At 61.6% G+C, this 12,480-nt stretch overlaps 6 protein-coding genes across 6 annotated transcripts; 5 read left to right on the forward strand and 1 right to left on the reverse strand.

Moving 5' to 3' along the window:
- Positions 1 to 64: 64 nt before the first annotated feature.
- On the forward strand, positions 65 to 1,834 carry RHTO_04511 (uncharacterized protein; the record flags this gene model as incomplete). The annotated part of the gene is made up of 4 exons (XM_016418177.1): positions 65 to 331; positions 386 to 466; positions 521 to 631; positions 686 to 1,834. The coding sequence occupies 4 exons, from the start codon at positions 65 to 67 to the stop codon at positions 1,832 to 1,834; spliced, it is 1,608 nt and encodes a 535-aa protein (XP_016270438.1).
- A 293-nt stretch (positions 1,835 to 2,127) lies between these two features.
- On the forward strand, positions 2,128 to 4,567 carry RHTO_04512 (cycloheximide resistance protein, Mfs transporter; the record flags this gene model as incomplete). The annotated part of the gene is made up of 12 exons (XM_016418178.1): positions 2,128 to 2,149; positions 2,212 to 2,225; positions 2,289 to 2,485; positions 2,548 to 2,596; positions 2,657 to 2,762; positions 2,818 to 2,947; positions 3,019 to 3,137; positions 3,222 to 3,287; positions 3,420 to 3,764; positions 3,847 to 4,261; positions 4,325 to 4,424; positions 4,493 to 4,567. 12 exons carry the CDS (start codon positions 2,128 to 2,130, stop codon positions 4,565 to 4,567), a joined length of 1,638 nt encoding a protein of 545 aa, XP_016270439.1.
- Positions 4,568 to 4,803: 236 nt separating this feature from the next.
- RHTO_04513 (mitochondrial carrier protein) lies at positions 4,804 to 7,961 on the reverse strand (the record flags this gene model as incomplete). Its single annotated transcript, XM_016418179.1, has 14 exons — positions 4,804 to 4,853; positions 4,910 to 5,036; positions 5,095 to 5,171; positions 5,233 to 5,441; positions 5,500 to 5,687; positions 5,748 to 5,882; positions 5,939 to 6,070; positions 6,127 to 6,204; positions 6,268 to 6,576; positions 6,633 to 6,861; positions 6,920 to 7,089; positions 7,147 to 7,327; positions 7,476 to 7,623; positions 7,952 to 7,961. The coding sequence occupies 14 exons, from the start codon at positions 7,959 to 7,961 to the stop codon at positions 4,804 to 4,806; spliced, it is 2,043 nt and encodes a 680-aa protein (XP_016270440.1).
- A 513-nt stretch (positions 7,962 to 8,474) lies between these two features.
- RHTO_04514 (uncharacterized protein) lies at positions 8,475 to 9,963 on the forward strand (the record flags this gene model as incomplete). Its single annotated transcript, XM_016418180.1, has 5 exons — positions 8,475 to 8,618; positions 8,690 to 9,130; positions 9,187 to 9,297; positions 9,351 to 9,664; positions 9,729 to 9,963. The coding sequence occupies 5 exons, from the start codon at positions 8,475 to 8,477 to the stop codon at positions 9,961 to 9,963; spliced, it is 1,245 nt and encodes a 414-aa protein (XP_016270441.1).
- A 254-nt stretch (positions 9,964 to 10,217) lies between these two features.
- RHTO_04515 (uncharacterized protein) lies at positions 10,218 to 11,239 on the forward strand (the record flags this gene model as incomplete). Its single annotated transcript, XM_016418181.1, has 4 exons — positions 10,218 to 10,277; positions 10,404 to 10,625; positions 10,680 to 10,761; positions 10,830 to 11,239. 4 exons carry the CDS (start codon positions 10,218 to 10,220, stop codon positions 11,237 to 11,239), a joined length of 774 nt encoding a protein of 257 aa, XP_016270442.1.
- Positions 11,240 to 11,763: 524 nt separating this feature from the next.
- On the forward strand, positions 11,764 to 12,366 carry RHTO_04516 (Dimeric alpha-beta barrel domain protein; the record flags this gene model as incomplete). Its single annotated transcript, XM_016418182.1, has 4 exons — positions 11,764 to 11,870; positions 11,992 to 12,053; positions 12,113 to 12,258; positions 12,331 to 12,366. 4 exons carry the CDS (start codon positions 11,764 to 11,766, stop codon positions 12,364 to 12,366), a joined length of 351 nt encoding a protein of 116 aa, XP_016270443.1.
- Positions 12,367 to 12,480: the final 114 nt, after the last annotated feature.

A 12,480-nucleotide genomic window follows, 5' to 3' on the forward strand; every position in this document is an offset into this window, starting at 1 on the left:
TCCCTCCGCGGACTCTCCGCCGCATCCTCCTTTCTCCCTTCTCCCACGCACTCGCTTGCTCTGCATGGCTCGACAAGGTGCCACGAGCACCTCAGACGGCTCCTCAAGCGAGGAGTTTGCGTTTCGCAAAGGGCAGGCGGATCACGAGCAGCGAACGAGGGATGCGGCCGTTCACGACGGGAAGATCGCAATGTGGGTGGCTGTTGGTGCGAGTGTGCTGGGACTGCTGTGCAGCGCCTACGGAATCTTCTCTTTCCGCTCCGACGACAGCTTCTTTTGTCCTGCGTTCGTGATAACGGCTGTCGGTTGGGGGATCCTGATCGGGATCGAGGTGCGTTGGTCCTCCCTGAGCAGACCGAGTACTGCTGACTCCCTCTACCCGCAGCTGTTCCTCCTGCGAGAGCTGCATGCGAAGCGGCGCGGTCACCACGGCGCCATTATCCGTCGTTCGGCCTTCATCTTCGGGGTGCGTTCGATGTTGCCGCCCTCACTCCTGCACGTTCCCTGACGCGCCTCACAGGGCTGGTGCTTCGGCTACTTCGCTGCCGCACTCGTCGTGGTCGTGGTCTGCATGCTCAAGGGACGGTTTGCCAACTCGAGCCATCCTGGCATCGGCTACACGCTTCTCATCGTGAATCAGCTTGCTATACCGAGCAAAGCCATGATTGACACTCGCGTTGTGCAGACGGAAGCCATCCTCGACCTCCTCGTCTGCGGCGCCTGTCTCGCCCGCTACGTCCACCGCTACCTCCAGCCGATGAGGCACGCCCAGCCTCACCTCGAAGACAAGGCCAACATGGAGTCGACCGAGAAGCAGATTGCTCGCAAGGTCTCGGGCGCGTCGCAGCGTGTTGCGCGCAAGGTCTCGTCGGCGTCGTCGAGGTTCAGCGGGAAGGGGCGGCGGGCGGAGCGTTCGACTCGCTCAAGCCAGCCGATCGTTCGCCCTTCGACTCGACAGCGACCCTCGCCAACGAAGAAGAAGGACGACTACGGCTCCGCTAGCGCCAGCGAGTCGTCCGCCTCGAACGGCTCTGCCAGCTCGCAACCTTCATCGGACGACGAGCTGCTGCCGCCTCGGCGCAGAACGGCTACCACAGCGTCGCCTCATTCTTCGGCTTCCTCGACGAAACGGCAGTCGTCCCAGCCCGCCTCCACCGCCTACCCTCCCGCGAATCAACGGACTCGTCGCAACCAAGTCGCTGAGCTTCCTGCGCCGTACCGCTTGCCCTCAGCATCTCTGGCTCCCGCTTCGGCGCATCCCCCTCAGCATTCCGTCCGCGTCGAGCATCAGACACCCCTTGGGACGGAGGGGCTACGCTGGGACGTCGACGCGCAGCGTTACAAGCCGGTCGATGCGCGCGCCAAGTACCTCCAATCGGTCTCCCATCTTCCAAAGTCTCTCCAACCTGGCTATGCATCCGGCCCAGCACCACCGTCGAGATCGCCTCTCGCCGTTCAGCCGAATGGTTCGCCGGCCTTTCCACCCGTACCTCCGCCGCCACCACACCCTTATTCAGCTGCTCCGAGGCAATTTTCATACTCCCCAACTCGTTCCGGCACGGCGCCTCCCGCTCCATCAACCGCAACTCGCCCACCATACGTCTCGCCCTCGCCCGGACCGCCTGCTCCCGCCTCTCAGCCGTACAGGCCGACTTCCGCCCCACTCGACGCTCACGCAGTAGCAACACGAGCCCCTGCCAGCCTACAGAAGCCGCCGGTGCAGGTCCAGTACCGCGCTTGGCATCCTTCCTTCGCTACGACCGGTGCCGGACGCCCGTCCAACCCCGACGCACTTCTCCCCATGCCGCTGTACAACCCGCATAACTCACCGTGACGCTGCAATGATCAGCAGCTGTCGCTCCGTCCGCAACGACCGGCGCTTTCGCTCGTGACCTTCGCAGATTCCGCTCACGGCTTCGGCACGGTCCGCCTCGCCCGGTCGCAGGATTCGCTGCTCGCTTGATGCTGTTCCGCCGAGGATCTGCGTGGACGACGCTAACGCGGGCTCTGAACACTCGGATTTCGGCGCCTTGTGGGGACAAAGTGGTGCGCCTCTCGAGGAGGAGGAGGAGAAAGTGCGCCGCTCCTGCCTCTCTACGCCCTTCCCTAGCTACTGCAGACGTCAAGATGGGTCTCGGCATCCTTAACGGTGCGGCCCGCTACCCTCACGATGCGCTAGATGACGAGACTGACCCCCGACTCCGCTTGCAGACAAGCATCTCGAGGTGCGCTTCTTCCGCTTCGTACTTCTGCGAGCTCCGCTGAGTCTCCGTCTCCGTCTCTCACAGAACGTGCCCGGCACCACTCTCTTCTCGCAAGACCCGAATGCGGTCGCCGAGTCGCAGTATGCTGGCGTCGAACTTTCCGCCTTGAAGCACGGCAAGGGCCGCAACAGCCACATCGTCCTTGTTCCACAGCCGAGCGACGACCCGAACGACCCGCTGAACTGGCCGCGCTGGAAAAAGCACTTGACATACGGCGTTTTGTGCGTCTCTCTACCTCCTCTTAACGCATGGCAACTTGGCCTGACACTCTCTTCTGGGCTAGGATGTACGGCACGGTTCTTTGCGGTGCTCTCGGTCCTCTCGTAGCAGGCGTGAGTGAAGGCGCTACAAGCAAGATCGGCGGCAGTACGCTGATCTCACCGCCCACGCAGGCGCAAGTCGAGATGGCACAAATTTTCGGCGTCTCGCTTCAAGCTATGAGCAGGGCGCTCGGCACTGCTCTGGTGGCTACGCTCGGTATCGCGACCCTCGTCTGGGGTGGGTCGTGCTCCCGTCCTTAGCCATCATTACAGGCTGACTGTCTTGTTCACAGCTCCTCTCGCCACGAAGTACGGCAAACGACCGGTCTACCTCCTCTCGACTGTCTTCATGCTCGTCGGCACAATCGTCGCAAGCGAGGCGAAGACGTACGGCGTCCTTCTCGGTTCGCGCATCCTCCAAGGGTAAGCGGACTGTCCCTTACTTCCTCTGCTCCCGTCTGCTTCCTCTGACCTCCCGAACCGTCCCTGCGCAGCGTCGGACAAGCCGTGTGCGAGTTCCTGTGCGGGTCCACCATCAACGACATCTACTTTGTCCACGAACGCGGCTGGCCCATCGCGCTTTTCACGATCGCCCTCCTCAATGGCATCAACGGTGCGTGCTTGTCTATCAATTCTCGCTGGCGCAGGGAAGAAGCGGCTCATGCGTACGACAACGCTGATCGGGCTTTCCCTACAGTCACTCCCCCAATCAGCGGTCAAGTCTTCGCTCACCTCGGTTGGAGGTGGTGCTGGCGCATCTTCTGTGAGTTGAGAAAAGCCCAGGCGATGGCTGTGGGCTCCGTCGCTCTCGGAGAATGAGCGGGAACCACAGGAGGAGCCTGGAGGACTCTCTCTCTCGCTGCATGCCAAAGGCTGACCGGTTCGTCTGCCCCAGACATCGCCACGATTCTTCTACTCGTCCTTCAAATCTTCTTCTTGCCGGAGACGACGTACAACCGCCGGCGGGTCGTGGCCCCGTCCAAAGCCACCGACGAGAAGCTTTCCGACCTCGACAAGCCTGAGCTCGACCAGCTCGAGTCCGGTTCGAGCCACATGCACAAGCAGAAGAAGTCGTTCCTCCAGGAGATGAGCCTCTACTCTGGCCCCTTCGACAAGGACCGCTCGTTCCTCCAGCTCGCCTTCGAGCCGGTCGCTGCCCTTCTCTCGCCGGCCGTCTTGTATGCGGTGTGCACGTACGGCCTCTATATCACGTTTCTGGTCGTGATAGCCACCGGCTCGGGTGCGTCCGTCACAACCTGGCGCGGCTTGAGGAAGTCTGTCGCCTTCTTAGACCAAGTTAGCTGAATGCACGCTTTTTGCAGCTCAAGTCTACGTCGGCGTCTACTCATTCGGCGCAGTAGGCGTCGGGAACACCTACCTCGCGCCTCTGGTCGCGGACTTCCTGGCCGCAGCCCTCGTCGGGCCCCTCACCGACTACCTCGCCCGCCGGCTTAGCGCCGCCAACGGCGGCATCTTCGAGCCCGAGTTCCGTCTGCCCGTCATGCTCGCTTTCTTCATCTGCAGCGGGGCAGGCTTCATTGGATTCGGTCTCAGCATCCGCAACCACCTCTCGTATTGGGCGCCGATCATCTTCGCTGGCATCCTGAACTTTGGCATCACCATCGGCTGCCACGGAGTGATCGCCTACGTCGTCGAATGCCACAGGCACTCCAGCGATGCTGCCCTAGGAGCAGTCATCTTCGGGAAAAACGCCTTGAGCGCAATCTTCACGTCCTTGTGCGTCTCCCTCCCCTCGCTTCAGCTCCGCCTCTCTAGCCGCTACTAACGCCTCCTGCGCAGCACCAACATCTGGCTGGCGAAAGGAGTTGACCTGGCTTTCATCGAGATGGGCATCCTTTGCATCGGAACAAGTCTCTTCACTGTCCCCATGTGGATCTACGTGCGTCCTTCTACAGCTTCTGAAGCTCGCACAAACGAAGCTGACGCTCTTACGCTCCTACGATTTAGGGCAAGCGCGTCCGCTCTCTCATCGCGCGCAAGTTGCACATCGAGCGTGCGGCGGCAACGGTCGTCGACTCTTGAGTTATCTCCCTCCTGATAACAGAAGTCAGGCGTGTATTCGTAGCGTAGTAGTCTTGGTCTCATGTCAATCCAGGAAGGTCAGCCGCACATCCTTTCCTCTGCTCTGCTCGACGCCACGACCGAGAACTGCGAGATAAACTGCGTAACAAGGACGACGCCGCAAGGCGGAGGTATAGGTGACGGAAGGCGATACGGGGGGTCTACGAGACCGGGGGATTCTAGGCGCGGACGCGTCTTTACTTTTGCGACTTGGCGATGCCAATATTGGTGTCGACGTCGAGCAGGACTGCGCGGGAAAGCAGTGAGCAAGCGTACGAAATCTGCAGGGGAGCACCGACGTACCCTTGAGGGCGTTGCGTGCCCGGACGCGTGCCAAGTCCTCTTCCCGCGGCATGACGAGCTCGCTGAGCGACTGATGGGGCTCGGGGTATGGGAAGTGCTTCTTGAGGTTCTCGTAGGCGACAAGGGTCTGCGCGAGAAGAGCGGGTGAGTATGGGGGCAGCTTCGAAGCGGACGAGCGGACTCACGACACCGAACTGGGGCGAACTGCGGAGGACACGGGCCGGACCGCCCTTGAACAGCGCGCGCGCACCCTCCTCGTTCACTGCAAGAGGGCAGAGCTGATCAGCCTCTGACAGCTCAGGGGATTCGAGAGGCAAACTCACGGATCTTCCGGAACGCATCAACAACGCCCTTGTACGTGCTCTCGCCCTTCCGCGCTTCGGTCTGCAGACGCGTCTTGATGACGTCGGCAGGCGTAGTGAGGTAGGCGGCGGGCATGCCGGCGGCGGCTGCGGCAGCGAGTGCCTCACCGTACGGGAGGACCTTGCCGTCGCGGCCTTCGTGGAAGACGTCCTTCTTCAAGTGGGCGTAGCTGCAAGCGAGCGGTGTCAGCCAACGCATTAGGTGAACCCGGACGTAGCGGGACGCACGCAGGGAAGTAGATGGCGGAGAATGGGACGTCGCGACACAGACACGCAATCGCTCCCTTGTACAGACCGAGGAGACCGAGTGACTTGACAATCTGCGCAGCAGTTTGTCGCGGCGCGCCAGTGATCTTGGCGTTCTCGCCCTGCATCTGCAGGCGGATCTTGACGATCTCGAGCGGGTTCGTGAAGACCTGCGGGTACAAGCAAGTGAGCATTGAGTGCGGCTTAGAGCGAGACGGAGCGGTACGCACGACTTGGCAACCACCAGCGAGACCACCGGCGAACAGCTCCCATCTCAGCTTGATCCTCCCCGTGTCCTTGTCCGTCGCGTACTCGCGAACGAGGTCGTTGACCGTCAATTTGATGGCCTTTTCCGGCGCGACACCCTGCGCGCAAAGCCAACATCAGTCGAATACTGAGTTGAACGAGGAAGCGGACGCACGATGAGCTGAGGCGGCAAGCCTCGGTAGAACCCGATGAACCCCTCGTTCTTGTACACCTTCCGCACGCAGTCGAGCGAGTTCTTGTACAGCAGCTCACCGACGACCTTTGACCGCTGGTTCTGCATACGAGTCTGCGGGCGGACTTGCGTCAGCGTGAGAAGAGCAGGCATGGGGCGAAGCGACGAACCTTGGTCAAGTCGATAGGGTATACCGCTGTCGCCCCCAATCCACCAGCAATACCACCGAGACCGAAGTAGTACGCCGACTGCACTCACGGGCAAAGTCAGCTCCCACCTGCCACCGCCGCGAGAGCCGCGCAAGGACGCACCTTTCCGATCTCGTGCAGCGCCGTCCCCGTCGCCTTCTTCCCCTTGCTCTCGCCTGCAGGCCGCGGCGGCCCCCACTTGGCATCCAACAAGCTCCCAAAGTCGCGCAGCCCAAGCCGAGGCTTCTCGCCAGCCGATATCCCTTGCCGCGCATAGTGGAAGATGATGGCCACCTCCATGGGCGAGAAGGTCCCGTACCGCATCGTGCGAGAGGCGTGGTTCGTGAAATCTTGCGAGGTGATCTTGCCATCCGGAGAGCGGGCGCAGGCTTCCCGCACGACCTTCTCGACGAGGTCCATCTCGCGAATGACCTGCGCCGAACGAATCCGTCAACGCACGCATCACGACGACACACACCGCAACGCACATTGTGGAAGGCGATGCACTCAGAGTAGCTGATCTTGCCATCGGGTACGACGTCGCCCAGGTTCTCGAGGTTGGCGAGCACCGAGTCGGACAACTTGTGCCGCGCGAGTTCGTAGATGATGCGCGAGAAGTCGCGCTTCTCGATGTAGCCGTCTTGGTTCTGGTCGAAATGGCGGAAGGCCTGGCGCAGCCGCTCGCCTTGGAGGCCCTTCATGAGCTGGGTGAACTCGCTGCGAGTGCGGAGAACGGTCAACTCTGTCTTGACGGGGTACGCACAGCTGGGCTCACTTGAAGCCGAGGACATGTCCGCCGTTCGCCTTGCCGAGGTAGAGCGTGACCCAAGGAGCGTCAAAGTCGAAAGGGATGGATTCGGGGTGGCGCATCGACTGGAAGACCTGCTTGAACTCGTCGAACTTGACAACTCCGTCTCCGTTTGAGTCGAACACGCGGAAGGCGACCTGCGCAGCGAGTACGTCAGCCCAACGCTCGCAAGAGAAGAACCGCGTGAAACGCACGTCAAACTCGGCCGCCGGCTTCTTCAGCAGCTCCTCGAACGCGACAAAGTCGTCAAAGTTGACGCGGCCGACTTTTCGTCGGTCGGCGACCTTGAACAGGATGCCGTACTGCTCGCGGCGGATCTTGTTGAAGTCGCCTTCGGGCGCGACGGCAGAGACAAAGTCGGGTTCGGAGAGGTAGCTGCGGAGGACGACAGGTCAGCGCTGCGTCCTCGAGGAGTAGCAGTCGTCGGGATGCCAAAAGCCGTCCGGAAGGACAGCGCGACTGGCAACAGCAGTCGACCGCGATGACCTCGAGGAGGAACAAGTCCCGCAATGCCTGGACTCACACTTCGCCATCGATCTGGTCCCTCGTCGCAAAGTTGTAAAATGTCTTGCGGAACTTGTCGAGCTCTGTCGACGAGGCGGTCGTCTCTGGCGCCTTGACGGAGAGACCGGACGGAGGCGGTGCGTCGCAACGAAGCGGCGCGGCAAAGACTGCGAGCGAGCGCGAGAGCACTGTCAGAACCCAGTCGAGCACGCCTGCGAGCTGCCTGTCACGTCTGTCCCAGTCGTCGCCCACACTCTCCCTTCGCCGGCCCGCACCGCACCGCGAGACGAGGTCAAGCCGCCGACGTCGCTCCGAAGCAAGCCAGACCTCGCCAGTGAGCCTGAATCCACCGTCTCCAGTCTGCAGCATCCTTGCTGGTGCCCGATACCCGCTGCGAGGCCCGCAAAACTTGACTCCGCCTCGTTCGGTCGCGACTTATGCCGGGCACCTCTGTCCTCGTCCACACGACCTCGCTGAGCGGGAGAAAGGGCGCACGGTTGAGCATGGCGGCGAGAAAGAGAGACTGGCGAGCTCAAAGCGGGCCAGGAGGCTGTCAGCGGCGACAGAGAGCGGTTTTGCGGAGGTCGAGGCAGGAGAGCGGGGTGCGGGCAAGTGTTTTCCTCGAACAGCTCCCTCGCTCGCGCTGGAACGCTCCCTGGTGTGCTCTACATGTACTGCAGACTGTGCTGGACCTGCCCACGCTGTCGCCGGACTCGCTCGAGGCATGCTCGTCTCGCTACGCCCGCCTTCTCCTCCGCCTCTCCACAGCTCCAGCTCGCCTCGTTCTTTGCGCAGTGGCACCGGTATGGATGGCAGACAGCGCGGTCCTTGCTGTTGTGAGGGTGTGCAAGTCGGTTCGTGCGAGGCGAGCGGGGTGCTGGCATCGGAGAATCCGCGGACTTGAAGGCGACTTGCTCTCTCTCCGAATGTTCCTTGGTCTCTCTTTCCTGCCCTGCTCCTCTCCAGCGACGCCAACGAGCGAGCTGATCCTGACCGGCCCAGCACTCGCTCGCAACCAATGTCCACCTTCGCCGTTACGACTCGCCCTGCTTCCCTTCGCTCACGTCTGCCTCAGCGCACGGCTAGCCCATCAGACTCGTCCAATGACGGGAACGAAGTGCGACAGTCTAACAGGGTCGCCGCCGAGACGTTCTACGACCAGGTACGTCCGCCCCCGCCTTCCTCGCGCGAACTCCCTCCTTCACTCACTTCCACCGCTTCACGATTGTACAGGCCTCCGATATCCACCGCCAGATCGATGCGCTCTCCTCCGACCTAGACCACATCCGCGCCCTCTCCTCGCGCCTCCTCGTCCTGCACCCAAACGACCTCGCAACGCCTACCCTCGCACTCGACCTGCGCGACGATCTCCTCCGCGCCGCCGAAGATCTCAAGGGCATTGACGAGGATACGTTCGAGTTGTGGAAGGAGACGGAGAGTGTCGGTGAGGCTGTGCGGAAGGGCGAGTACAGGTTCGAGAATGTGCGGGATCAGCTTGGGGAAGCGGAGGAGAGGGAGGAGGAAGTGCGGGGTTTGGCGAGACGGTTTACGAGGAGGGTTAAGGAGATCAAGCGTGAGGCGAGGGGCGAGAAGAGCGATAGGAAGGAGGCGAGGGAGAGGAAGGAGCCGGAGAAGCTGGGGGATTACCTCGAGCCAGGCGCCTACTCCTTCCCGGTGAGTGGCTTGCACTTCCGTGCGCTTAGTACGACCGATTGATCCTGCTTATGCAGCACCTTCTGACGAAGGACACGGTGCACGCCTCGCGCTGGGTCGTCACGAACCCGTTCACTATCCTCTCTCGACTGACCGACAACCTCAAGACGCTTAAAATCCCTCAGCTGGTGGGTTACTCTTGGCTCCGGTTTCTCACGACCGCTAATTGTCGAACCTCCAGCTCGCTGCCGACGAGTCACCCTCGACCTTCGTCGCCTCCCATACTCCGCCGCCGACGTACCCCGTCTCCTCCTTCCCCTCATCTCCCTCCTTTCCTCCCTCACCCTTTCCCAACAACCCAACTCCAGCCGGGTCCCCTTCCCGCACCCGCCCCATGCCAAACTGGAAACGCGCGATCCTCGCGTCCCCCGCAGCGAAAGCCTCGCTCACTCGGCGTCCTTGGAGTCGGAGATTGTATGATGAGGTCGCGCAGGATATGGACGAGGGGTGGAGGGAGGTGAGGGTTAGTACCGGGAGAGGACACAAGGAGCGGTGGTGCGTTTCTCTCGCTTTTTCCCGGCTGGTCAAGCTCACCTGACTCCCTTGGCTCGCGATAAAGGATCATCTTCGCCATCTTTGCTCTTATCCCCTTCCTTATCATCGCCAACATCATCGAGAGCCTCATCCTCTCGGCTCGTTCTCACTCGTCCGCCTCCTCAACTGACTCGACTAGCCAGCGGGGCGACTTGGGGTACTCGTTCTCGACTGTCGCGCCGACAATGATGGCTGGGGAGGACAAGCGCACACTCGCTGCGATCGGAGACGCGGGACAGCAACGGGACAGCAGCAAGTGAGGGAACGGAGGGGAAGGGTTGAAACGGAAGACTGGGTGTAGCAGCCGTAGCAGGCATCGACCCGCGACGTCTGCGTATCTGCAAGAACCTTTCAGTGAATGCTCTTTCGCTCGCCGTCACCTCGCCGTCGTCGCCCGCTCAAGCCTCTCTCGGGCGGACTCTCCGGCGCTTTCGTCTCCTCTTCCTTCTCGCCCTCACCACTCGTCGCGCCACATCCTGCCCCACCCTAGTCTTTCATTACACCACTCGTAGCCATGGCACAACGCGAGAGCGACATCATCGACCCCTTCGCCGCGAGGGGGACGAACACCGTCGTGCGTTCCTCCTGCCTCCTCTCTCGTCGCTTCATCGTCTCGCCGGGACCTCTCGCCACTCTCAGCGCGAAACAAACGACGTTCCAACGTCCATACCCTCGCTGACTGGTGGCTGACCGCGCGCAGCCGCCCGGCACCTTCGACACCGACTTCCTGACCGCCTCGCCCCGCGCCGGCGCAGGCACAGCAACCGCCTCTTCTGCCGCCGGTATCTCGAATCCACGTTCTGCGCCGTTGCTGAGCAGGACGAGCGGGAGGACGGGGACCAGCGGGAAGAGTGCCGGTGCGACACCGTGGTATCTGTCCTGGGCCGGGATCATTGGACTTGTGCTGGGATTGTTGTTGGCGGTGCGTTCGGCTCTTGCATGGGAAAGGTGAGCATGCTGATAAGACGTTTTGCAGCTCGGCTTGGGAGTCGGTTTGGGCGTCGGACTTGGCACGAAGCACAACAACAATGAGAAGGCGGTTCAGGCGAATGGAACGAGTGAGTCTTTCGCCGCTCGTCCCGCCCCATGCCTTGCAGAGCAACAGCTAAAGTCATCGATTGAGCAGACTCGGGCTCGACCGTCACCTCCTACTCGACCCTTTCGAGCGTGATCACCGCCGAAGCTTCGACGACCGTTATCGGCGTCACTGTCTCGAACAATCAGACCGCCGGCGTTGCAACCGAGACGCAGACAATCGGCGGCTCGACCGTCATCGTCCAAGTCCCGGGCGCCGCAACTCGCACCGCAATTCCCGTCGTCACCGTTTCCCGCACGCTTGCGCCGTCGACTCGAATCGAGACGGTGTTCGCAACGACGTTCGCGAGCACGCAGACGATCACGACAACGGTCCAGGGCGGAGCAGCGGCGACGGTCACGCAGGTCTTGACTCTGACGCGGACGGTCACGGCTGAAGTGCAGGGTGCGAGGGCGAAGCGCGAGCGCCGGGGCGCCAAGCGCGGCATCGAAGTGGAGTAGCCTTCGCGGCAACTCCTTCTGTCGTCTGGACAGCCGGACGCGCACCACCCGCCTCAAGACGCAGGCCATTCTCTCCCTAGCCCATCGCTTCCGCCCTGTACGCCTAGGATACCCTCGCCGTTCCGTCCACCCTCTTTATCCTTCGGTATCCTCGTAATCTAGCTGTGCCTGCTGTCCATACGGCCGTCACCGACTTGGTGCGCATGGAGACGAGGAGGAGGTGCGAGAAAAGCCCTTCGAGCTGTGGGAGCGCAAACGGCTCGTAGCATGTTCTAAAGAGCATCATTTTGAGCCGCCAGCGTCGTCAACAAGCCTTTCCAGCGGTCAGCGTCGAGCGTTGTCAGCGAACCTGTCCTCGTCCGGAGTCTCCCTTCCACCAGATCCTCACCTCAGCTCCGAAGGCCAGCTGAGCTCGCTAATCTTTCCCTGACTGGATGATCTCTGCCCTCCGCTACACGGCCCGTCCCGCCGCTCGCTCATTCACCCTCGCCCGTCCCTTCCCCACCTCTCCTCGTTTCTTCGCGATGTCTGCCTCGCAACAGCACCAGAACCCATGGACGGAGCAGCCGAAGAGCTTGGATGACTTGAAGACGTACTTGGTGGTCGTGCCGGACGTGCCGGAGTCGAAGAGGTTCGTACAAGGCACTCTCGTCTCTCTTTTTGACGCAAAGGTTTCGCTCAATTGCCTCGGAAGGCTTTGGCGAGCGATCGACTTGCTGCAAGAGGGACTAACCTACTCGTTGGCTCCACAGGATGGAGGTCCGCTCTCAACACCTCGAGGAAGCCAGGCCCGCTTTCGCAAACGGCTGGTTCAGTGCGCTCCTTTCCCTCCTTTCTGCGTCTCTCCCATACTGACACACTCATATTCCACAGTTGAAGCCGGCGCAACCTTCGCCGACGATTCGCGAACGACGATGACGGGCTCGTACCTCCTCATGCGCGGAGAGTCGCCCGAACAGATCAAGGCGCGGCTGAGCAAGGATATCTATTCCGAGGGAGGCGCATGGGACGTTCCGAACGTGCGTAGCCTGAGCTTCCTTTCGCTGATGGATGAAGACTGAGACGCTGACGAGTATTTGCGAGGCGAACAGGCTCAGATAACGCCCGTATTCCGCGCCAAGCATTAGACTGCATCCGAGCAAGTTGCGAACGTCGTCTCAATGAGTCGGAAGTGCATCTCTCGTCCCGCGAAAGGAGCGAGCGCGCCTGCCGAGAGATGCGAGACGAACGAGAGTCTAGTT

Source organism: Rhodotorula toruloides (assembly GCF_000320785.1).
Source record: "Rhodotorula toruloides NP11 unplaced genomic scaffold Scaffold29, whole genome shotgun sequence".
Lineage (NCBI taxonomy): Eukaryota > Fungi > Basidiomycota > Microbotryomycetes > Sporidiobolales > Sporidiobolaceae > Rhodotorula > Rhodotorula toruloides.